The sequence below is a fragment of the Sarcophilus harrisii genome, chromosome 4, assembly GCF_902635505.1.
Source record: "Sarcophilus harrisii chromosome 4, mSarHar1.11, whole genome shotgun sequence".
Classification (NCBI taxonomy): Eukaryota; Metazoa; Chordata; class Mammalia; order Dasyuromorphia; family Dasyuridae; genus Sarcophilus; species Sarcophilus harrisii.
The window spans coordinates 169,093,251-169,119,425 of NC_045429.1; the positions used below are offsets into that span (position 1 = coordinate 169,093,251).

A 26,175-nucleotide genomic window follows, 5' to 3' on the forward strand; every position below is an offset into this window, starting at 1 on the left:
TACCTAATTTTTATAATATTCTATTTACCTCTTTAATTTCTTTCTTATTTGTTTTGTGATTTAATTTATCTAAATCTGAGAGTGCAAGATAAAGATCTCCCACTATTATACTTTTGCTGTCTATTTCTTCTCGCAACTCTCTTAACTTCTCCTTTAGGAAGTTAGATACTATACCACTTGGTGCATATATGTTTAATACTGATATTGCTTCATTGCCTATAGTACCTTTTAGCAAGATATAGTTTCCTTCCTTATATCTTTTAATTAGATCAGTTCTTGCTTTTACTTGATCTGAGTTAAGAATGGCTACCCCTGCTTTTTTGACTTCACCTGAAGCATAATAGATTCTGCTCCAGCCTTTTATCTTTACTCTGTATGTATCTCCCTGTTTTAAATGTGTTTCTTGTAATCAACATATTGTAGGGTTCTGACTTTTGATCCAGTCTGCAATGTGCATCCTCTTTATGGGGGAGTTCATCTCATTCACATTTACGGTTAAAATTACTAAATCTGTATTTCCTGCCATCCTAATATCCCCAGATTATGCTTTCCTTTTTCTTGCCCTACTTCCCCCCTTCCTTAGTATTAAACTTATTAGTCCCACTTGCGTCACCCAGCTCTCCCTCTTTAGTATCCCTCCCTCTTCCCTTTGAATCCCCTCCCCTTTCTTGTACCCTTCCCGTATTACTCTTTTTCCTTTTCCCTTTTCCTCTCCCACTTTTTAATGAGGTGAGAGAAGATTCTCTGTAAAACAAATGTGTCAATTATTTCCTCTTTGAGCCAACTCTGATGAGAGTAAGATTCACACAATGCTCCTCCCCCTCTCTAAGTTCCCTCAGATATGATAGGTTTCCTTTGCCTCAATGTCACATGTAGTTTCCCTCTTTTTATCTCCCCTTTTCCTTTTTTCTGACACTATCCCCTTTCCATTTCTACTTCCCTTTTTTTATGCTATATCAGTAAAATCAAATTATACATGTGGTTTTTATGTATACCCACAACAGAAATACAGTACTCAAGAGTTCCTTTTACCTTTTTCTACTTGTCTTGAGTTCTGTTGATGGAGACCAAATTTTTTGTTTAAGTCTGGTTTTTTCTTTAGAAACAGATGGAATTCCTGTTTCATTAAATGTCCATCTTCTTCCATGGGAAAAAAAATGCTCAGCTTAGCTGGGTAGTTTATTCTTGGCTGCATTCCGAGTTATTTTGCCCTTCAGAATATCAAATTCCACGCCCTTCGATCCTTTAATGTTGAGGCAGCCAGATGTTGTGTGACCCTTATTGTGGCACCTTGGTATATGAACTGTTTTTTCCTGGCTGCTTGTAGAATTTTTTCTTTAGTCTGAAAATTCTGAAGTTTGGCCACAATATTCCTCGGAGTCTTTATTTTAGGGTCTTTTTCAGAAGGTGTTGGATGTATTCTTTCAATGCCTATTTTACCTTCCGGTTGTATTACTTCTGAGCAGTTCTCTTTAATGATTTCTTGTTAAATAGTATCTAGGCTCTTTTTTTCATCATAATTTTCGGGTAGTCCAATGATCCTTAGGTTATCTCTCCTAGATCTATTTTCCAGGTCTGTTGTTTTTCCAAGTAAATATTTGATATTTTTTCCAATCTTTCATTTTTTTGGTTTTAATTGACTAATTCTTCCTGTCTCAATGAGTCAGTCATTTCTATTTGTTCAGTTCTGATTTTTCGAGAGTTATTTTCTTCATTACCTTCTTTTTACTTCTTTTTGTATATGTCCAATTGAATTTTTAAATGAGTGGTTTTGCTCTATGGAATTTTTTTCCATTTCACTAATTTTTTTTTTTTTTTTAAGTGAGTTATTTTCTCCAGTTCACAAATTCTGTTTCCCGGCACTTCTTGGGAGTTTTTTACCTTTTCCAATTCGCATTTCAGGAGGTTGTTTCCTTTTTCCACTTTATCAAATTTTTCTTTTAGTGAGTGATATGTCTTTTCTGTACTCTCTTGCATAGCTTCTCTTTCCTTTCCCCATTTTTCTTCTAGTTCTCTTTTAAGGTTTTTAATAGTCTCTTCTAGGAGAGCCTTTTTTATTGGGGACCAACAATTCTCTGGAGACTGTCTGCTATTGGTCTCTTCAGGGTTGAAAAGGTGTTCTCTTTCTGAGTAGAAACTATCAATTGTCCTTTTGATTTTCTTACTCATTTTGTTAAAGCCTGTAGGGTCTGCTTTCAGGGCCAGGAGGTTACCAGCTTCCTCTGCAGAGCAGTGAATGGTGTATGGGCGGTTAGCTGTCCTGTTAGCCAGCTGCAAAAAGCACCGAAGTACTTGAGTGCTCTGGAAAAGAGTTACCCTCCCAGAAGTAACTCAGGCCTGAGGGCAGAGCTGGGAAAGTGCCCTGCAAAGAACCCCTGCTGTGTGAGATAATGACTGCCCTGGGGCTAGATGCTGAGCAGTGAGAGTTTCACTATCCCAAGCCAAATCCCGCCCTGGGGCTGTGGGTATTAGCACTTGAGCTGTGAATGGATTTGCAGGGACAAGAAGTGTCTCTGCCCAGAGAAGCACAGTCCTGTTGGGGAAGTTCTATTGCCCCAGCCCAAGTCCCCCACTGTGCTGATTAGAGGCTGCCCAGGCTGTGTCCTACTGCTGTGGGGGTTTGGAACTGCCCCTGCTAAAGCTCTGAACTGCAGGATGTGGCTGCTGGTCTGTGTTTCGGTCTGCCTGAGTCACTTCCGGGTTTGAGTAGCTACAGCCAGATCTTGTTAGGTTCTGGCGTTTTTTAGAGTACCCTCTGTTTTAGGCTTTAATTTCTCTGCCAGTTTACTGCTTTGTAATCAAGGCAGAACAGTTAGCCTATGGCAGAGTGGCCTCTATAATTTCTCTAGCCACAGAGATCACCCCAGCTCCTGGTCTGCTCAGGATGCTAGTCTCTCACTGCCTGGACTAGTCTATTCCTGGCCCCTCAGGACAAACCTTTCCTGGAGATCTTCCAGATTGACTTCAGCTGGTAAGTTGTATGCTTCTGATCTTCATGAATTTAAGCAGTGAAGAGCTATTTCTGAGGCTGGATAAAATAGCTGGTCCTGAGGGGAATGAGAGGAGCTTAGAAAGTTGCTTGTGCCTTCTCTGCCATCTTGGCTCCGCCCTCCTGAAATACAGACCTAGGAAATTGTTCTCCAGCATGGTTGAATCATTTTACAACTCCACCAATGATGCATTAGTGCCCCAGTTTTCCCACATCTTCTCTAGCAATTATCATTTTTTCCTGTCATTGTAGTCAATTTTAGAAGTGTGAAATGGTACCTCAGAGTTATCTTAATTTGTATTTCTGTAATTAATGGTGTTTTAGAACATTTTTTCATGTGACTCAAAATGGCTTTAATTTCTTTATCTGAAAATTGTGTGTTCATATTGTTTGACCATTTATCAGTTGGGGAATGACTTTTATTCTTATAAATTTGACACTTATTTATATATTTTAGAAATGAGAACTTTATCAGAAACTTTGGCTATAAATCGCACCCCACCCCCCCAGCTTTATACTTCCCTTTTAATCTTGTTTCTGTTGGTTTTGTTTCTGCAAAACCTTTTAAATTTAATGTAATAAACATTATCCATTTTGCATTTCATAATGTTCTCTCATTCTTCTTTGACCATAAATTTCTTCTATTCCAAAGATTGAACAGGTAAACTATCCCTTGTTCTAATTTGCTTATAGTATCCCCCTTTATATATAAATCATGAATGCATTTCAACCTTATCTTTGTATAACCTGTGAGATGCTTCCTAGTTTCTGCCACATTATTTTCCACTTTTTCTCTCAAAGGTTTTGTTGAAATAGTGTGAGTTCTTATTTCAGAATGTGGAGTTTTTGGGTTTCTAACACAATTCTGATTAATACTTGTGATAATGGGCATTTTTTCCAATACCTCATCTTATTCATAAGAATTTTAGTTTATTCCCATTATAGATAATACTTGCAGATGGTTTTAGATAGAAGCTTCTAGTATTTCAAGGAAAAATGCATTTCTTGTACATTTTCAGTTGGTTTTTAACAAGAATAAATATTTTATTTTGTAAGAAAAACAACAAAAACCAACCTTTCTGCATCTAATGATACAATCACATGATTTTTGTTAATTTTGTTTTAAATATAATCAATTATGTTAACAAATTATCTTATATTGAACACTCTTCATTCCTGTATAATTCTTACTTCATTATAATGTATAATTTCTGCTATTTATTGCTGTACGCTTGTTTGCATCAATATTCATTAGTGAAATTGGTTTATAATTTTTTCTCTTTTTGTTTTTCTTGGCTTAGGTCTTATCATCATGTTTGTTTCACAAAGTGAGTTTTGTAGGATTCCTTCTTTGTCTGTTATTCCAAATGATTTAACTGATATTTGAATTAGTTAATATTTGAATGTTTGGGTAGAATTTATTTGTAAATCCATCTATTCCTGATGGTTCCCCCCCCCCCTTAGGTACTTTTCAAAAAATAATTTTTCTCTTCTATTGATCTGGGCAATTTATGTCTTTGTAAGTGTTCTTCCATTTACTGAAATTGTTAAATTTATCAGCACAAAATTGGGCAAAATAATTCCTAATTATTGCTTTAATTTCATCTTTATTAGTTCTATACTAATTTTTAAATTTTTATACTAGTGATTTGTTTTGTTTTTTTAATCATTAACCAATGGTTTATCTGTTTCATTAGTTTGTTTCATAAAATGAGTTTCTTTTATTTATAAGTTAATAGTTTTCTTATGTTCAGTTTTATTAATCTCACTTAATAATTTTTAGGATTTCTAATTTGGTCTTTAATTGAGGATTTTTTAAAAATTTCATACACAATTCATTGACTATCACTTTCTTTGTTTTATTGATGTAAGCTTTTAATGATACTAGTTTTCCTCTTGAGTACTATTTTTTCTGTATGATATGTTTTGATGTATTATATCTTTATTATCATTTTATTTAACAAAAATATTTTTTTCTGATTTGTTCTTTAACCCACTAATTCTTTAAGATTAGGCTATTTAATCTCCAATTAAATTTTTAATCTGTTTTTCTATTTTTTACTAAATGTAATTTTGTGGCAATTATGATCTGAATAGGTTATACTTAATGTTTCTGAACAACACAGAATGTTTTAAATGTTGTATTATTCTGAGTATAGCTCAACAGTACTTAAACTGTTTCTAGTTGCTTGTAACATTTTTTTTTTCAGTTACCTGAGTGCTTTGATACTTGGCTATAATATTTTTGTGAATTTTCATTTTGAAATGTCTTTCCTTTGGTGATCACTGGATTGATTTCCATTTCTATTTTACCCTCTAATTCTACAATTTCAGGGAAATCTTCCTTATTTTTTTAAAACAAATCATAACTTCCAGGTAGTCTTTCAATTTGTAAATTTGATTTTCAATATGTTTATTGAGTTATTTGTTTTCCAATGAAATATTTCATGTTATCATGTGTTTTTTTTTTCATTCCTTTGATTTTATTATTTCTTGATGTTTCATGAAATCACTAACTTCCTATTGCCTAATTCTCATTTTTAAGGAGTTATTTTTTTTCCAGTAAGTTTTTGGATATTTGCCCAAAAGATAACTTTCTTTTCTTAGGGTTTTTTTTTTTTTTTCTTACATTATTCTTATTTCTTTTCTCAAGTTTTCTTCAACCATTCTCATTTGACTTTTAAAATCGTTTTCATTGACTGACTTTTTTACATTTTTCTTTGAGTGTTTGCAAGAACCTTTATGGTTTCTTGAATTTGAACTCTCATCTTTTCTATCACCTTGGTAGCCATCTAGAGTTAATTTTTTTCCCTCTGTTTTTACTCATTTTTTAATGAACTACTTCTTGGTGTTTAAATTTGTTATAGAATTAGGCTCTGATCCTTTAGAATAGAGAATAATATTTCAGGCTTCTGTTTCATGGCCTTGTTTTCTGAGCTTTATCTCATGAGTTTGATTTCTTGGTCCATCTCAGTGTTCAACAATACAAGTCCAGGTGTGGTTAGTGTTCCCAGTGCTCATTCCTTGGTCTATGAGTTACCTTAGATATTCCCCCCTGCCCCTTTGCCAGGACCAAAGCCACTGCAAATGCTCCTCAGTGTCTGCTTACCCCTCTTCTCTTTGAAATCAGGGACTCAGGTTTCCTAAAAATGACCATATCCAGCAGTGCTCCTGGCCCTCTGAGACCACACTCACTCCTTTCTATTCCTTACCTGTAGTCAGAACTTGAGACCCTATCTGGTTAATGAACCCGACCTTTGGGACCATAACCAGCAGTTGGCCCTCATAGTCTTATGCTAATCAACTGCCTGATCCTCACACTATATTTATTTAGAACTAAAGTTCTAGAAATTAATATGGCCAGACACAGCTGTGCCCAGAGCATTCATTTTATTCATTAGATGTTATCTGACCCAGCAGTATCTTCACTTCATTCAGGCTAGACTACGGCCTTGGAAAGTCATATCTCAGTGTCCTCCCAAGTCCCAACTTTTATTATTTTTCTGCTCTAATTCTCTCTTTCAAGTAATTTTTTAAACTAACAAATAAAGGACTTTTATAACTCCTTTGACAGGTGTTTTAAAAAAAATACATATTATTGTTCTGAACAACACAATCTTCCCCATCAATGTAGTTTACAAACTGTGGTGATATTATTCTCAAGTTCCCCTTTGCACTTATATATACAGTATTGTATAAAATTTTGTTATCTCTAACTTCATAGGCTAACCTTTATACATGTTCCTTTACCTCCACTCACACATCTGTCCCTCTGATATAGGGCTTAATCATTGCAATAGCCTTTTAATTGGGTTTCTTCAAATCTATCACCCTCCACTTCCTCCTTCACATAATTGCCAAAATGATCTTCTAAAATACAGGTCTAAGCATGCCATCTGCATCTTATCACTTAAAGAGACAGTGTATTCCTTTTTAGTATTAAATATGAAGTCCTCTGATATTTAAAATCCTGTCCTATTTTTTTTTTTTTTTTTTTTTAGTCTTCAATTCTTTGTGACCTTATTTGGTGTTTTTTTTTTGTTTGTTTGTTTTTTTTTGTTTTTTTTTTTTTTTGAAAAAGATACTGGAAGGCCTTGCCATTTTCTTTTCAGCTCATTTTAAAGATGAGAAACTAAGGTTAAAAGGGTTAAGTCTAGGGTCATACAGGTTTAAGTGTCTGAAGCCAGATTTGAAATCAGGAAGATGAGTCTTCCTAAATGCAGGTTCTGAACTCTGTCCTTTGGACTACCTCCTTATAAATCCTCCAGACAGACAAGTTAGGTCAACAAAAGCAAATAGATACACCTTTGCTGTATTACATCTTATTTTTTTTATACATGTCATCCCTACTCCCTTTTCTATATCTTTTTACATATCTTATACACATATAATGTTCTCTCTTCTCATTCCCAATTCCTAACTTAACTCCTTTCCTTCAAGTTTCAATTTAAATCCTACCATATGCAGGAATCATTTTTTGTTCTTCCCTGGGACCTCACTGCCTGTTAGTGGTTGCTTAGATTACTTTCCATTTATTATATATTCACACATATATATGCACCAAGTACATTTATACATATATCTTTATATATGTGTACATATATATATATATATATATGTGTGTGTGTGTGTGTGTATAAATCTTTTATGTATATAGCTATTTCCATATTGTCTCTTGAATCAAAATATGAGCTTCCTCAGGGCATGCACTTTATTTTTCTTTTTGTATCCCCAATGGTTAGCACATAGTAAGTCCTTTAAAGGTCACTGACGTAAGATTTATAAAGAAATTTTTACATATATATAAAGGACCTTCATTGATATACTTGTATAGAATTCATTGTGACAAATTAAGATTATAGATTTTCACATTTTAAATTAAAATCTATATTCAATGGTTTCTCTGTCTTCATTTTATATGTAACTAGATAATCTCTTGTTGATACTTAAGAATACATATTTTGACTGTGCAGAAAGGTCTGATGCAAAGTATTCCTAGAGAACATTATAACTGGAGTGATGAAAACATGACTAGGAAAATGAATACATCACTTGTACCAGGGAGAAGAGAAAAGAGAAATGAATTGGCTATTCACTTTTCAAAAGGAAAGTGGCAGTTATTTTAAGAGTTTGTACTAAAACAGGTATAAAAGCTCTGTACTTCAAAGTACTTAAAAAAAATTTTAATGATAAATTTTGTCTATCTCCTTTTTATGAACTAGTATTCCTTATTCCCTACTTTGTCCTCTTAATATGAATAATATTAAGAATTTCTACAGCTTTATTCTAAGCATGATAAGCATGGTGTGGCTTTCTCTAATCATTTCTACATTATCACAAATAACAATGACTTGTTTTATTGCTAAACAGAATCCCAGAATTTTGAGAATTGTAAAGGTCTTCAGCTGTCATCTAATCCAATCTACTTGTAAATAGAATCTCTTGTATAGCATTACTAAAAAGGCAAGCCATCTCATGCCCCAAAATGATATATTGGAAAGAACTTAATATTTTAGTAGAACTCTTAAGTCTTGATATTTTTATGACCTGGACAAGTTAGGGGTTTTGAGTCTTAATTTTCTTCAAATATAAACTGGACATAATTCTTATATTCTTACTTTCTGTATTGTCAGATAAATGCTTTGTAAACTATATACACGTGTGTATATATGTATGTATTATATACATTAATAAAATGTTTATAGATTTGTGATTTAGTTTTATCATTCTGGATCACAATTGGTATTATGGAGAAAAATGATTATCTTGGTCCTATTTGATCTAGTGATTTTCCTATTGGGTATATAATTCAGAAAATTAGATAGAAATAAAATTCAGAAATATGTGATAATATATCTGTTCTTTGGGGGATGGCTAAACAAATTATAGTAAATGAATATAATGGAATATCATTATTCTCTTAAAAATGATGTCTATAAGGAATTAAAAGAAATGAGGTATATTTTGTATGAACTGATACAGTGAAGTAGAACTAGAACAACATAAGCAATATCTATTCCAAATTTAACAAAAGACCTCAAAATAAAAGTTAAACTCATAGGTAATTAGGAAATAAAAAAAAAGATCAATAGCTCAAGTGAAAGAATAAGGAATCATATTCTTTTAGACAAGGAGAGGACTGAATATAGAAACAGTCAACAAATATAGCAACCTAGTCTTTGATAAACCCAAAGATCCCAGCTTTTGGGATAAGAACTTACTGTTTGATAAAAATTGCTGGGAAAATTGGAAACTAATATGGCAGAAACTAGGCATTGATCCATACTTACGCCATACACCAAGATAAGGTCAAATGGGTTCATGACCTAGGCATAAAAATGAAATTATTAATAAATTAGAGGAACATAGAATATTTACCCTCAGACCTGTGGAAGGGAAGGTCTTTATGACCAAAGCAGAACTAGAGATCATTACTGATCACAAAATAGAAAATTTGAATTATAAAAACTGAAAAGTTTTGTACAAACAAAACTAATGCAGACAAGATTAGAAGGAAGCAATAAACTGGAAAATATTTTTACAGTCAAAGGTTCTGAATAAAGGCCCTCATTTCCAAAATATATAGAGAATTAACTCTAATTTATAAAAATCAAGCCATTCTCCAATTGAAAAATGGTCAAAGGATATGAACAGACAATTCTCAGATGAAGAAATTGAACTATTTCTAGTCATATGAAAAGATGTCAAGTCATTATTAATCAGGAGAAATGCAAATTAAGACAACTCCTGTCAGATTGGCTAAGATGACAGGAAAAATAATGATGATTGTTGGAGGATGCGGAAAACTGGGACATTGATGCATTTTGGTGGAGTTGGAACAATCCAACCATTTTGGAGAGTAGTTTGGAACTATCTCAAAAAGTTATCAAATTGCATCCTTTGATCCAGCAGTGTTACTACTGGGATTATATCCCAAAGAGATTATAAAGAAGGGAAAGGGACCTGTATGTGCACGAATGTTTGTGGCAGCAACAGGATAATTTCAGAAAGGCCTGGAGAGACTTACATGAACTGATGCTGAGTGAAATGAGCAGGACCAGGAGATCATTATATACTTCAACAACAATACTAGATGATGACCAGTTCTGATGGATCAGGCCATCCTCAACAACAGATCAACCAAATCATTTCTATGGAGCAGTAATGAACTGAATAGCATGCCAGAAAAGAACTCTGGGAGATGACTAAAACCATTACATTGAATTCCAATCCCTTATTTATGCACACCTGCATTTTTGATTTCCTTCACAAGCTAATTGTACAATATTTCAGAGTCTGATTCTTTTTCTACAGCAAAATAACGTTTTGGTCAGGTATACTTATTGTGTACCTCTACATCTAATGGTCATCCTGCCATCTAGGGGGGGGGTGGGGGGAGGTAAGAGGTGAAAAATTGGAACAAGAGGTTTGGCAATTGTTAATGCTGTAAAGTTACCCATGTATATATCCTGTAAATAAAAGGCTATTAAATAAAAAAAAAAAAAAAATTGTTATATATATTGTTAGATGCAACCACAATATTTATGGGTTATTTCAATTTAACTATTTTTCTTTGAAAGGGAAGATATTTGTGTGTGTGTGTGTGTGTGTGTGTGTGTGTGTGCATGTGTAGCATAGTATATATAATACATATATAATGTTTACAAATATAATTTTATATCTCTATACACACACTTTCTATATGCCACCTATATGAGAGTAATTGTAAAAATAAAAGGAACTAATAAAACTTTTCCTTTTTTTTTTTTTTACAAAAAAGGAAGTAAAACTAGTTTCTTTATACATGATTTTCAAGTAACATAATTAACTGTATAATTATCCCTCAAATAGACATCTTTTAGCAAAATCAAAATCAAATTAGCCAGTAATGAGGATTTTTTTGTATACCTTACTTGTCTAATATATAGACACTGAGATAGTCCAGTGGATAGAGAAGCAGGCCTAAAATAAGGATGATTTGAGAGTAAATTCAGCCTCAGACATGAGCTGGATAACCTTGGACAAATTACTTAACCCCTGTTTTTTTCAGTTTCCTCAATTGTTAAATGGGGTAATAATAGAGCTGGTCTCCCAGAGTTGTTGTAATGGTCAAATACAATAACATTTGTAAAGTGCTTAGCATGCTGCCTGGCACATAATAAATACAATACAAATACTATAGTTGTTGTTTTTATTCATAATGATAATATTGTTATGAAATTTCATCAATATATGGTTCTTTGCAGAGTACTATGTATGGCATTTCTATTTTCAGAATTGAATTATTGTCATTTTCATTGAATGCACAGGTTTTGATATGTTGTTTTTGTACAATGAGGTAACAACTTTTGATTATGCAACATTCTAGTTCATTCGTCTTATTGTATATATAGTGAAGTTGTTGATTTTTCCTCATTCTGTACACTTTGATTAAGCCAATGGAATCAACAGTGATTTAAATGTTACGTAGTTGCAAGCCTCCCTTCTTCTATATGAACTCAAAACTCTAGCTGAATTGAACCTGGGAGTGGGTAGGGAATCTTTTGTACTATCTTTCTGTGCCTCATCGCCCAATGAAAATATAAAATTTAAAGGGAGAGACTGTGTCCTGTTACTTTTCAAAATATAGAATAACAGCATTGAAACCAAAGCATAGATAGTGTAAGACTTGCATTTGTGTGTATTTTTAAAAATACTTTGTTATTTAAATTAAAGGGCTACCAGCATCTTTCAAGTTGCATAATAAATACATTGAACTGAAATTCCAAATTGGACTTGCCATATGTGCACCCTGCTTATTATCTTTGCAGAATTGAGATTTAAATTTTAAAAATGTAATTCTCTAAACATGAGCCCAGAATGGCTTTTTCAGAAGGAAAAGAGGGTTTCTTCATTTTAATTTAACTCCAAGAGTCTACCAACATTGAATTGAGAGTGATAAGTTAAGGCTCCATGTAGGATTTTTGTGATGACTGTGTTAGCACCCTGGATACCTTAGAATCAGCTGGAGTCAAGATAAATAAAAGTCTTTAGTCTTTATTCTTGGTCTTTAGGGATAGAAATGAAGGGGATGGTAGCAGGACCTTGGCTAGTCTTACCCCACCCCCTAGTCCCTCCTACAGTCCTCTATATACACCAATCATTGAGCCAGGACAGGATAGTGGGAAGGCTTCCACTTTTTCAAGCATATGCCCATAGAGTATTGTCCAATCAGTAGTTAGCCTCAAGTGCTTGGCTGTCCTGACCTCAGTGCATCAACTCTAGAGTTTCAGCCCTCTACAGATTTTATTCTGCTCTCCTTTGAAGAAGTAATACATTGAGGTTATGCTGTTAATGTTACTTTCTTCGAGGTATATGCATAGTCATGGTCATGGCTTTCAATGTATCAATATTTTAAGTTAAACTATCAGACTTTTTTTGCTATTAGGGCCGAATACCTTGAGGAAGCAATGATGAATTGCTAGCATTCCAGGATCTTCCCACTGTTCTGCTGCTTTCCAAATGAATGGAAATGCAAATGGTAGTTTGACTTGGGTGACAGTGCTCTAATGTCCAACTTTGAGCTTCTCCTAGGACTGAGTTGGAAGGGGACCAAAGGAAAAGGATGACAGTGTGAATACCCAAATATATTCTTGTCATTTTTCTCAGCTTTGCTGCCTTGATGAACAACATCATTACTGAAATAATAAATGTTAATTAATATCTGCATCACTTTCATAAGTGGTAGTTTAGTATCACAATTAGTGTAATTAGTATACAACGTAGTTTAGTGGCATGATAAATCATAGTGCAGAACATGTTGACTCTTTTCAGTTATGATATATTAGCTAATTTACTCACTTATTAACAACAGAATAAAAGAGAGGGGGAAAGTTAGCAGTGACAGCTGTAGTAGTATTGTATTTACTTTTGTAGCATTTTTTATTATGGTTCTAAATATTGTGGATTGCTGATGCTTTTAATTACCATTCCGTTTATACAATGGGTAAATCATAATCAGTGACTTGAAACTTTCCCATAAAGAAAAATGGATTGAGATATCTGTAAACTAAGGTGGGAGACTAAGTGAAAGGTTTCTAAGTCATTTCCAACCTTGCATTTATGGTGATAGTGCTCATGAAACTATCTGCATTTTTGTTTTGTTTTCCAGAACCAATGAGAACACCAAAAACACTAAAAATTGCTGAAATCCAAGCAAGACATATCGCAGTGGACTGGGAGTCTTTAGGCTACAATATTACACGTTGCCACACTTTCAATGTCACTATCTGCTACCATTACTTCCGTGGTCACAATGAGAGCAAGGCTGACTGCTTGGACATGGACCCCAAAGCACCCCAGCATGTTGTGAGCCATCTGCCACCTTACACAAATGTCAGCCTCAAGATGATCCTAACCAATCCTGAAGGGAGGAAGGAAAGCGAGGAGACAATTATTCAAACTGATGAAGATGGTAGGTTTATACTATGTTACCAAAAAAGGAGAATATTTAAGAATTTCCTATTATTCTTGTTAATTTAAACTAAAATTGACTGAAAACTTGATGAATTCTATTTATGAAATTAAAATTAATGCTGTTATCTTGAATTAGAATGACTATTTCTCTCCAAATAAGTCACCAAATGCCATTTCAAATATAGTTAGGTGTTTGAACCATGCTAAAAATAAAGATTGGATTAAAGATTTTAACAGGCAGTTTTTAAAAAGCTAAAAAGTTTTAACTATTATGGTCATATGTCAAAGTACTTGTTAAATTATTTAATTGTTCATTACATTTTTATAACTAATAAATCCAATATTAGTGGTTTCAGGTTTTTCTAGCAAAGGAGAGAAACATCATGACATTCTCAAATTTCAGTTTAAAGTGTCTCTGACATTTAAATTCAGTAAGGTAAAAACTTCATCACTTGATAAAAGTGGGAAGGGGGGAAAGCATTAGATGTTAATAGAACTACATCTTAAAATATTTTAATAATCTTAATAGAAATCTTACTAAAAAGAATTAATTGAAGACTTCTAAATAATTGAGCTATACTTCCCATTAGCTAGTTTGTATATTTGCTAGATCTGGAGTCTCGAAGATCTAAATTCAAATCTGGCCTCAGACATTTACTATCTTTGTTACCCTGTGCAAATCATTTAACCTTTGTTTGCCTCAGTTTCCTCATCTGTAAAATGAGAATAAACATAACATCTAACTTACAAAGTTTCTATGATGTTCAAGTAAGATAACAATTGTAAAACACTTGCACAGTGCCTGGCAATTAAAATAAAAATGACTGTAATAGCACTGTTATGTGTTATTATTAGCTAGCAAATAATAATAAATTTTTATAACACATTATTGTGTTTGCCAAAGATAAAGCATCTTCATATGTGACATTGAAGTCTACAGACATATATTTTTTAAAAAATAATATCTCGGTGTGCTAAAAGTATTTTACTGCTTTAAACTGATCTTGATACTAGTTTGGGGTCCATTCAACATTAGCTTTAGGAGACAGAGCTATATCTAGCAAATATAGTATGCAGATACAACAGCAAAAAATAGTAACTTAAACTAACTCCAAACATTGAAACATTTTAAAGTTTATAAATTCCATTAGTATACATGTAATTATCTTTTTTAGAATTTAAGAAATAAGCTCAAATAGGCTAAGTGAATAAGCCAGGATTATATATCAGTAAATGTCAAGAATACGATACAAACCTAAATCTTTTGACTTCAGTTCCAGTACTCTATTACATCACACTACTTTTCATGTGTCTTCTATCCACAAAATGGTGATATGTCTGTGTATGCACAGAGCAAAGTATCCTAAATTTAGCTCTAGTACAGTGGTATCAAATTCATATAGAAATGGGAGCCACTAAACAATGCATGTATTATCATACTGGAAGGCCACATTTTTACTTAGAAAAACCACACATTAACATATTGTCATATTTTTATTTATTTTGTAAAATATTTCCCAATTACATTTTAATCGGGTTCAGACTACATTCAGAAGTTTTGCCACCTGCATTGGATTTTGTGTTTGAAAAATGCTATTGTAAATCATTCTTCTTTACTTAAGCAAAAGACACTAAGCCCCGAGGTGTTGAATGACTTGTCTCAGATTACACACTGGATTTGGAGCTCAAACACACATCTTCAAATTCAAAATCTAGTATTCATCCTACTGTTTGCTATTTTTTTTTATTTTCTTTTTGGCTATTGTTCATCATTTGATCTAATGAAAAGTATATTACTAGAGGTGGAAATGACCATATTTTTATTTTTAAGCTGTCCTTGAAGACCTGTCTTGGAGTCCATATGAATCCTAATAATAGAGAGGAAGGAAATACCAGACACCTTCTCTTTCTTGCCTTACATAGCATATACACAACCTTAAACTTAAAATCTTTGGGAACACAATGCGATCCAATGGGACTGGGTTGTCCCTTCTTTTAATTTAGAGGGAGAATAAAGTCAGCTAATGAGGCAGAGCTAATAATGGAAGAGAATTTTCATGTGCAGAGGAAAACATGTGAAGTATTCTGACATAGTCATGAAACTTAATAATTGTCAGTTTTATTTGAAAATAAAAATCTCATAATACTACACAAACATGATAACATTGGAACTATGAGAAATTTACCTTTTGTTGTTGTTATTTAGTTTTGTTTTGTTATGCAAAACAAAATCAAAGCAGATATAGGTTGGAAGCATGTAAAGAATAGGGAAAAAATGTGTATTCTCTTTGAATCCCATTATGTAAACTGAATTGGGAATCAGAAGGCCTGAGTGCTTCTCTTGGACTTGTGTCTTTGTGATTTTAAGTAATTCACTTAATCTCTCTAGCCTTAGTTTACCCATTCTGAGCTAGATATCTTTTCAGGTCTGTATTGACTTTTAAATGCTCTATCTATGAAAGACAGCAGTGCTTTCAAAGTTCTAGGAGGCAGAGTGTGAATAGAGACTTGAACATATTCTGAAATCTACTTGGGATTTTCTTGCACAGTTAGCAGAATAGTTGAGAAATTCTTGACTTGCCTGATGGACAATTTCACCTCCAAGCAAGTATATGAATTCTTATTCTGGACCCAATTCTGATCTATCTCTAGGAATTTCTGGGTAAAGTAAAGGTACTGGGAAACTTCTTAGAGAGTGAATTGCAGATAGTCAAGCAAAACTTGGCATGAGACTGTGGTCTAAAGGTACAAGAGCCTGAAGAACCAATTACATATATGTCTTAGGAAAATTTGACCCTTACTCATAAGTTTCCTATTCTGCCAGATTGGTGTTTTTGCATGCTGTTTTCCATCTCTTTTCATTTCATGGTTGAATTTTCATCATTTTTTCCTTAGTAGGTTTCCACACCTTCTGGGTTGGCTAGTATAGTATTAATAAATGAAACCAAAAAACAGATGACAGAAAATAAAATCACCCAGAATCTGTTTTTCTACATTTGTTTTCCATCAAAGTAATTTTTAGACTGGAAAAAATAATTTGACCAAAAATTGCTGAGAGAATTGTTTTTTTTTTTTTTTTTACAGGTAACAAATTAGATATAGATAAAATTAGAATAGATTATAGTATAGGTGGATGAATTCGATCCATCCAATCAGAGAGAAAAGGCCATAAGGTCAAGGACATTTCCAAATTTAATTTCTGAAATAGGGTGAGCTTTCAAGAGAAAAAAAGTCGGTAGTAGCCTAGCAAACAATCAAAAACTTTGTTCAAATCGTAGGATTCTCTTTGATAGGTGTCAGAAATGAGTGCCAATTTCATGCCCAAATGTTTCTATAGCCTTTGTAGTACTGACCTTGTCAATTTGACCTAGGTTTCTACAGAAAAGCCAAAGTTTAAAAAAAAAATGTATAGGTCTTCTTCTGGTTGCACAGGTTGATCAGCCTGTAATGTGAGAGTGTAAATACCGATCAAAGTTCCCCATATCTTTTGATGTCCAAATGAAAATTTGTCAAGCTATTACTGAAATTGAACAGTTAAGATACAGGAAGATGTTAAAGGTAAATGCAGTTAGAGACATTCAAATGAACTGATTCATCTTTTTTTTTTTTTTTTAATTGAGGTAATTCTTGAAAGCAATGAAAATATTTTTGTTGTCTACCACATTTATGATATATTTAGAACCAGTTGCTTTGAAAATTCTCCTGTGTAATGAAAAAGAAAGAATTGAGGAAAGATGAGGCTTGGGAGCTAGAGGATAACCTTGTGAGACTATTAAATACAACAAAGTCTTGAGATGGAAGAGAATGCATCTTCTCCCTGCTGCCCCCTCCTAGTTGTAATATTTGAATTCTCACTGCCTAGAACTAATGATCTCATTTACAGAATTAGAACTTTGAATAGTGAATTCAAATACAGGAATGCAACTATTAAGAGTTAGCACTAATCTGCTCTTAATTGGTCTTTTACCTGAATCTGTTTGAATTCTATCAATACCCAAAGTAGACAATGAATTACTCTAAGGCCCAATAGCTATTTTTTACACAAGTTCTTGCATTATTGTTTTACAAGTGTTTCATGTAATCTTTGTCAGAAAGAAAAAAGATTACTTAGAATCTCTAATTTTATAGTCAATTACCATTATATGACCAATTTTCATTGTTCAAATTGTTTTCTTTTAACACCTTTCCTACTAATAAACCTTTTTCACACATCCCCAAAACATATGAATAATATTCATATTCATTTATGCACACTACACTAAATTTTCTGGTACCTATAGATAGATGGGTTAATAATTAAAATGAATTCTTGTGGATCTTTAAAGTAGGTTCTAAATTAGGCAAAGCTATGACTTTGCTATTTCCCCTCCCACTTCAGGAAATTCATTTATAAATTGAAATTAACTATGTTACTATATTCAATCGTAATCCTTTAGAGTTTGCTTTTGCTGTTATACAATTATTGCTACATGAATTTGTTGTAGCAACAACTTAAAACATACTGCTCCCTTCTTGTATTATAGGATTTAACCAAAATGCACATTTCTAATTCAATTTTATTATATAAGACTATATTCAGTTGCTCCCATGTAGCTGCGTTTTTAATATATAGTGCAAGATCTTTTTTAGTATTTTTTGGGGGGGAGTGGGAGTAGGTGGTAAAAGAAAACTTAAATCATAATTTGTTTAAAGATCAGTGGATGTTGTCAATCTGATTAACCCACTATATTAAATTATTGCCACCTTATGTACATAGAGGAAGAATAAATTATCAGCCATATAATAAAAAAGATATAATTTCACAAAAAAGAATTCTGGAGACATTTATAAATCAGACAAGCCATACTAGAATGATTTCCCACCAGAACCCTAAGGTAAAATTTATATTTAATTTATTGGATACTTTTTTCCCCCTAGTACAAGGCTAGAACTTTTTTGTACGAAGAGGTTTTGGTATCATTTTTTATTCTAGAAGTCATAAAAATCAATAATATGAGTTGGCTGAGGAAAAAAAAAACCTGTTATGGGGGAGTTGGGCAGAGGGTGGTTATACATATGTTATGAAAACTATTTATAATGATTATATATTAAAGATTCTATTATGCCCTCTTATTTCTGCTGCCCTCTGTCTCATTGGTCTTCACGTATCTTCAGTTTGCCTCCAACTCTGTAGTGTATTCATTTTCAGGAGATTTCTCTATTTATCTAAATTAATTGAAAGAATATTAAAGAGAATTATTAAAGTCATATTAACACATGCCCACAAAGTAATAAGTCAAACTTCTGGCTCTCTATTAAAAGAAAGAGATGATGTCAAGATTCACAGTGATGTCCATGGCAACCTATTTGTTGCCATGGTGATGGCCATTTACCAACTTCATGCTACATTTAGCCAAGCCACAGGTATATACAGAAATTGGCAGCCTTCTTAAGATGATCCCCCCCGCCAAAGATAGAAAACTGCCAAATAGTATCTCTCTTAGAGCTGCCAAACTCCTTTTATGTAGGTTACCCTCCAGCTTATTCACTTCCATGGTCTAGTTGCAAGTTGTGTAAACCATTATCTTCATTCCAAATTCCTCAAGAGAATTAGGTCATCTTCTAGAAGCATCTTGTTTTCTCCTCTATATGTCCATCTCATTAATAAAACTGAGATAAATGCAGGGTGACCAGTGAGAACTAGAACAACACATGGGACTTTTTGCAATGTATCTTTATTTTCTGTAAATGAAAACTTAAGAGAGCGGATGGAAAAGACACATCCCATTTTAACTACTGCTGCCTGCCTATTCTTAAATGCAAAATGCTGCATACTGACTTTAAAATACCCCTACATATTCCTAATGTGCCCATTGCCATTTTAAAATTGCTAGAAAAATTTTTGTTGACTAAACTTAATAACTGCAGTTCTTTGAATAGCTGTTTCCTCCTTGATTGGGGTTTCTGTCCTCCCTGTAGTAACTCTCTGCAAAATAGTTTAAATGGAGGAATCTTTTTTCTCCTTTAATTAAACTAGTAAATATGCTTAACTTGACAAGAGGAGGAAGAACAGATACTCCTTTGGAAAACAATGCCCTGCCTACAAGAGTATCAACAAATGCCACAAAACACACAGAGGAGTTGTCATGGCCTATCAGCCTCTGTATGTTATATAATCTGTGTCAATACAGTGAAGCAAAACATCCCTGGATGCCTTAGTTAACTTCTCCCCAACTCTTCCACTGACAGATGGATGAACAGTTCTTGTGAAGTTTAGTGTTGGCATCTCAGCTGTTTACTATAGGCTTCTTTGCCTTCATGAATTTATTATTAATGTGCCAAATTATGTTGCCTGTCCCAGAGGTCATGTCATCATTCATGGTCTCCTTGTAGATTGAATTGAATCTCACTGTTGTGACAGACCATTTGCTTTGCCTTGATGCTGCTAGCCATGATGTAAAGCATTTTCTTTGATCTAGTGATTTTTAATTTATTTCACTCCTCAAAAAATTGCATTATACTTTAAAAATGCATTCCCTGAAAATGTCATGTGTGAAGTTCATTAGAACATTAGATTAAGGAAAAAATATTAATTAAAATATGCAAGCAGATATTTAGGCTGACTTTAAGAGGAATAAGAAAAATACTTTAATGAAAACTGAAGTATTATGCATATTTTTAGAAGTATCTTATTCCTTCTACTTGTTTCTTAACTTTTCAAAAGCCACACTCAACACTCTAGGTGAATTTATGTTTTAAAGTAAAAAGTACAAGTGAACAAAAAAAGGGACTGATGGTGGAATATACTTTAACTAGAGGATTCTTAAGCTTTCCAAATTGCTGCTGTTGTAGTTATCAGTTACTGTGAACTATTTTCAGCATAAGCAAGGTTCAGGTGAAGCTTCAAACCCTCTTACACTTAGGAATACTTCATAATTGATTATTCCGATTAAAAAAAAAATAACAACAACAACAAAAAAAGCCTCCATCTCCTGCTATTTTAACTTCCCTTGGCTATATTTGCTTTGAAAAATTTTTTTCATTTGAAAATTCAGCACTATTGGTGAAGCACTAATGGTGAAGAAAATTTCTTCACCATTAACCAATCACTTTTATGAATTTATGCTTATGGGTATTGTTTTTTGTTCATACAAAAGTATTTGAGATGGTATCAAACTGAGTACTAATGGATGGCATAGTCTCATTCCATTTGGTTTGGTTTTCATTTTTTCTGTTAATAGTAATTATTTTTGAACTGTGTTTGCTAAGATTTATTGATCTGTCATTGTCTTTAAAAATTCTATACAGAAATTACAGTCATGTTCTTGAAACAAATATATTAACTAAGAGGCTTAATGAAGTCAAATCAGATTATATGCTGTCATCTTCAAGCATTTCATGTCATTCAGTACACATTTATTGAGTACCTATGGTGTATAATGTTCTCTGCTCAAAAATGTATTTAATCTATTCTTACCTCAAAGGAATATCATTCCTTTTGTTTTACAAGTATGTACTTGAAACAAATGTATTATGGTTCCCTATTTGTCAGCTTGAATCCAGTGTCATTATATTCATATATAACATTTTAATAAGTGTCCAAACTGGGCATGATAGTATTTCCATGTAATTTTTGCTAGTGGAAAGGTTGAAGCTGTTGAATTATTTTAGCAGAAAAGTTCTAATCTCCAATAGGCTAAAGCCTATTATATGTCTGCCATAGTTCAGCACCAATTGGGTGAATCCCTGGATCAGTAGGCCGCCAGGCTACCTAAGGTGAGGCAAACCAACTCATGTTAAAATTTTTCTGCCAATCAACAATAGAATCCTGTCTATGAGAGGCTGTTGCTATATATGTTCAGGTCAGGCTTGGTAGAGAGACCCAGTCTTTAGTATACATATATTAAATATAGATAGAAATTATGTAGATGTACATTATGTATATATATATATGCATATGCCATATACATTTATACCTATAATTAATTGATCTAGCACATCTGATTTCTTCTCTCTCCCTTTGTCCCTCTTTCATATTCTCTCTCCCCCCCTTTTTTTCCCTGCTTTTCTCTCTTTCTCTCTTCCTTACTCACCCCTCCCTCTCCCTCTTTGTGTCTCTCTCTTCCTTTCTCCCTCCCTTCCCCCCATATATAGACATATTTCTAACCAAACCCCTCTTCTTTGTAGTGCCTGGTCCAGTTCCTGTCAAGTCTCTTAAAGGAACCTCATTTGAAAACAAGATCTTCCTGAATTGGAAAGAACCTTTGGATCCAAATGGAATCATCACTCAATATGAGGTATTGATGAAAAAGTTCATTTTAATGTGCATAAACATATTGGATGGGAGATAAAACAGAATTGGAGAAAAGAGAAATAATATTTAGGAAACAATAATATTCAGGTCATTATTAATTCACTTCAGTGTGGTTTCTAAATATTTTCTAATTGTGTGAATACTGGAAAGGGTGCTAGATTTTGAATCAGATTTCCTGAATGTTAATCCTTGTTCTGCTACTTGCTATCTATGTGATCATGAAGGAGAGAGAGTAGAAGAGCAAGGAGGAAACTCCATAAGCATATGATGTCTTCTATATGCCCTGCACTGTGCCACGTATTCTTACACATATTATCTCATTTGAATCTTCTCTTTTTATCCCATTTTACAGTTGAGGAAATAAAAGCAAGTAGAAGTTAAGTCACTTGCTCAAGATCACACAGCTAGTAAATATTGGAGACTGGTTTTGAATTCAGGTGAATCTGACTCTAGGGTCAGTGCTCTATTGTTCATGCCTCTTAGCTACCTTGTAGGCATGTCATTTTTATTCTGTAATCCTCATATGTTGATGTTACTCATCAAGATATGAAGATATTGGAATAGATGAACTACAGATCCTTTGCATTTTTAATATATTTGATCCTAAGTGATGTTTCTCTGATATTGAGTAGTGATAGTACCATGAAACAGGATCTGTAAATTTCTATCTTTAAATGTACAACTTTTCTTTTTACTTGCTAGAGATGGGTATTGGCAATGTCAGTCAGACTTCTTCACGATTATGTGTAATAAATCATGACATTCACAAATATATAGTCTTATAATATTAATAGAGAACTGTCAAAATTTTTGATTTAATAGAGACCCAGGAATTTCACTTGCCAAATAATACAAAAATAGGGAAAGGTCCATATAAATCTGACTCTTGGAGTTTTAAGTTGACTTTGGCTATTTCTTTGAGACTCTCTCCTTATGAATCCAAGAATGGTATAAACAGGCTATTAAAATACATACATTTTAGAATTTTTGTCTGTTCCTTCCTTTTCCTAAAAAAGTAGTTACAAAAGTATCAAGTCAAAAAGTATTCATGTATATATAAGGATATCTGTGCCTACTTAGATTTCGTTAAAGCTTACAAATACTTAAATTTCCGATGGTTACAAAATGAGACAAGTGAATCATTGAAGGGGGAATCATGAACTTCCAGCAAGTTGTGATTATATTATCATATCTTGAATATTATTTACATAAAAATGTGTTGATTTAGAAAAAAATGAGATAACAAAGGAAACTTTTATATCTATAGCCACAAAATTCTAAATATGAATCTATGTGCATACCAGAAAAGAGAAGGAAAGGAAGTTAAATGAAGTAAATGGATAAAAAAATAATCCTAGCAAGTAGATGGTTTTATTTAGAAATGGGTTATTTAGCATTCATTCATTCAATTAAAGCCAGGCAAGCATTTCTTAAATGGCTGTCATATGCTAAGCATTATATTAGCTTATGAGGATACAAAAACAGAAATGAAAATTCCTTGCTTACCATCAAGGAGTTTGCATTCTAGAGAGATATAACATATGCACAGATAAATATAATAAGAGTATTTATGTGTACACGCACACAGATATACATATATACGCGCATGTTTTTGTATGTACATCTGAGAAGTATACAGAGGGCATCCTAATGACTCAGGGAATGGGAAAAGATCTCTTCAAAAAAAATGATGCATGAACTGAGGATTGAAGGAACTTCAGTTCCAAAGTCGAAAGGTGAGGACCACAGCCTATGCAAAAGATACAGATATGGGATAAGTAATCTTATATATGGTGAAAAGTGATTCCTGTGAATATTGAGTATTGAGAAATTGAAATATTGAGAGTGTGACCAGAAAATGTGTTACTAGCCAGAAAGACAAACTTGTGCCAGGTGATTATGGCCCTTAAATGACAATGGAGCTTACATTTTATCCTGGAAACAATGGAAAGCCACTGAAGTTTGTTGAGTAATGGATTGATATGGTCAGACCTTAATGTTTAGAGTATCATTTAGGCAGTTGGATTAAGGATAGATTGGAGAAGAAAGAGAAGGGATACAATGGATATTGGGAAACAAGTTAGGAGCAGTTAACCATTATGTAGGGAAGTGCCTAATAAGACTTTTTTTTTTTTTAAACAAATAGGTAAGCTATAACAGCATCAGGTCATTTGATCCTGCTGTTCCTGTGGCCGGGCCTCCCCAGACTGTGACAAATTTATGGAACAGTACACATCATGTATTTTTGCATCTGCACCCTGGAACAACCTACCAGTTCTTTATAAGAGCCAGCACTGTCAAAGGCTTTGGGCCAGCTACAGCAATCAACATTACAACCAATATTTCAGGTATTCAAATAAATGATATGGAAAGGTGTTTTGTTTTGTACTATTGAGTTCTGGAGAAAGTGATACATTTTTTAAAAGATAGCCTTTGAGAATATATCTTAATAAATTTAGTATGGTTTTTAAAATCACTTAGAATAAATTCAATTCAAATTATTACATAGTATATTTTAACATATTTAACATGTATTGGACTACCTGCCATCTAGGGGAGGGGAAAAGTTGGAACAGAAGGTTTTGCAAGGATCAATTTTGAAAAATTACCCATCCGTGTGTTTTGTAAATAAAAAGATATAATAAAAAAGCATTACATAGTTATATTTACCTAACTTCACATCAAAAAAGAACCATATACTGTTAGTTAAAATTTGTTTTTTTTTTCCATTTAATTTCTCACTTAAGAGACCATGAACTGCATGGTAACTGAGAAACCCATGTATTAACATTATGTTGTTTTATATCTCCATTTATTTTGTTAAATATTTTCCAGTTATATTTTAGTTTAGTTCTACCCTGAATAATGTTGCAAGCCATTGTTTGAGATCTTTGATCTCCATTATTAATCACCATTGACTAACCATATCTAAGACAGTTATTACTGCAGCAGCACATAACATACTACCCAGCACTCCCTTCTGCCTCAGTGAATTCCCTATTGCATAGAGGAGCACGTTGGACCATGGTTTTTCCTTCCTATTCCTCTTTTATTCACTAACTGAATTTCTTATCCTCTTCCAACCAATTTCATTGACTTTAGATAATGAAAAATTTCCTCATAAAAGTGATGGGCATTTCTGATTATGTATTATATTATAATACAATAATATATGCACATATATTATTGTATTATATTCTTTTTGTTTGTTTGTTTGTTTTTAACCAACCTAATCATAATTGTTCATGTGCCTAGAAGTAGTCAATAATATAAATACCTGAGATAAGAAAGTTCTTTTTACACACAATTGTAATATGATGGAAGAAGATAGCACTGGAAACCTAGTAGTTAAATGCTGCTCCTGGTTCTGTAATTAATTACTGGTGTCACCTTGAGCAAAACATTTGATCATTCTGGAGTCTTAGGCTTTAGAGCTACAAAATGAGAAGTCCCATTTTATAATCTCTAAGGGTTCCTTTCAAGTCAATAACTCAGTGACCTTCCATGATAATATTTCATGATTGTATATTAAATGCCTCTATTGAGTCTCATTTTTATAAGCTAACTTTCCTCAATTCTTCTCCATACTTTTGCTCCAGAAACCATTTCATGGTTTCTCTTTAATTTCTTTCATATAAAAATCAACAAAATCTTTATTGCCAAAACGTTCAATACAAATACCTAAAGTTTTGTAGCAATTAATGTTATGTGCTTTTTTCCCCCAATGAACATATTTGACAATTAAATGTTGCATTGATTTTCATTTCCTTTGGAATTCAGCATAATTTAGAGTCTGACAAAACTGTGCTGCTTGATCAAACCCTCTTTCTCTCTCTTTCCTTTTAATCAGCTCCCACCTTACCTGACTATGAAGGAATTGATGCATCCCTTAATGAAACTGCCACCACTATAACAGTTTTATTGAGACCTGCGCAAGCTAAAGGTGCACCCATCAGGTAAGAGGAAGGCTAATAGAAGAAGCAGCCAACAGAACAGTTTATGCTTTAATTGACTAAAAGTTAATAACATAATTCATTTCTAAGTGATATTCATTTGGCATTATTGTCAGTTTTTTCTTTGCCTGTACAAAGCCTACATATAGATATATGTTAGATGTAAATTATAAGGGGATTCTTTGGTATTCTTAACCCCCTCTTTTTTATTTGATTTAGATATTTGATTTTTTTTTCTCTTAGTACCATATTATTTTTTCCCCTCTCTTTTGGTATCTGTGGAATATGACGTTTGAAGATATTTGTCAGAAAGAAGATTGGAAAATAACTCTTTTCCAATGCAATAAATCAACTATAATGTAGCAAATTTCATATGTATGATAGAAAAATTGGAACCCGAGGAAATAGAAGAAGAATAATAGCATTGAATACAAACTATCTGACCTTTTTTTTTTTCCTGAAGTACCTGTTATTGGAAATTGTGT

General features: G+C 33.1%; 1 protein-coding gene across 9 annotated transcripts in view; it reads left to right on the top strand.

Annotated features, from left to right (window-relative positions):
- Positions 1 to 26,175, top strand: part of PTPRK (protein tyrosine phosphatase receptor type K) — a 721,856-nt gene that overhangs the window by 552,247 nt on the left and 143,434 nt on the right. For all 9 annotated transcript variants that reach the window (XM_031964293.1, XM_031964294.1, XM_031964287.1 and 6 more), the window contains 4 exons: positions 13,140 to 13,442; positions 21,611 to 21,720; positions 23,884 to 24,085; positions 25,588 to 25,693. In XM_031964293.1, coding sequence (XP_031820153.1) covers positions 13,140 to 13,442; positions 21,611 to 21,720; positions 23,884 to 24,085; positions 25,588 to 25,693 — 721 coding nt within the window. The remainder of the gene's footprint in view (positions 1 to 13,139; positions 13,443 to 21,610; positions 21,721 to 23,883; positions 24,086 to 25,587; positions 25,694 to 26,175) is intronic.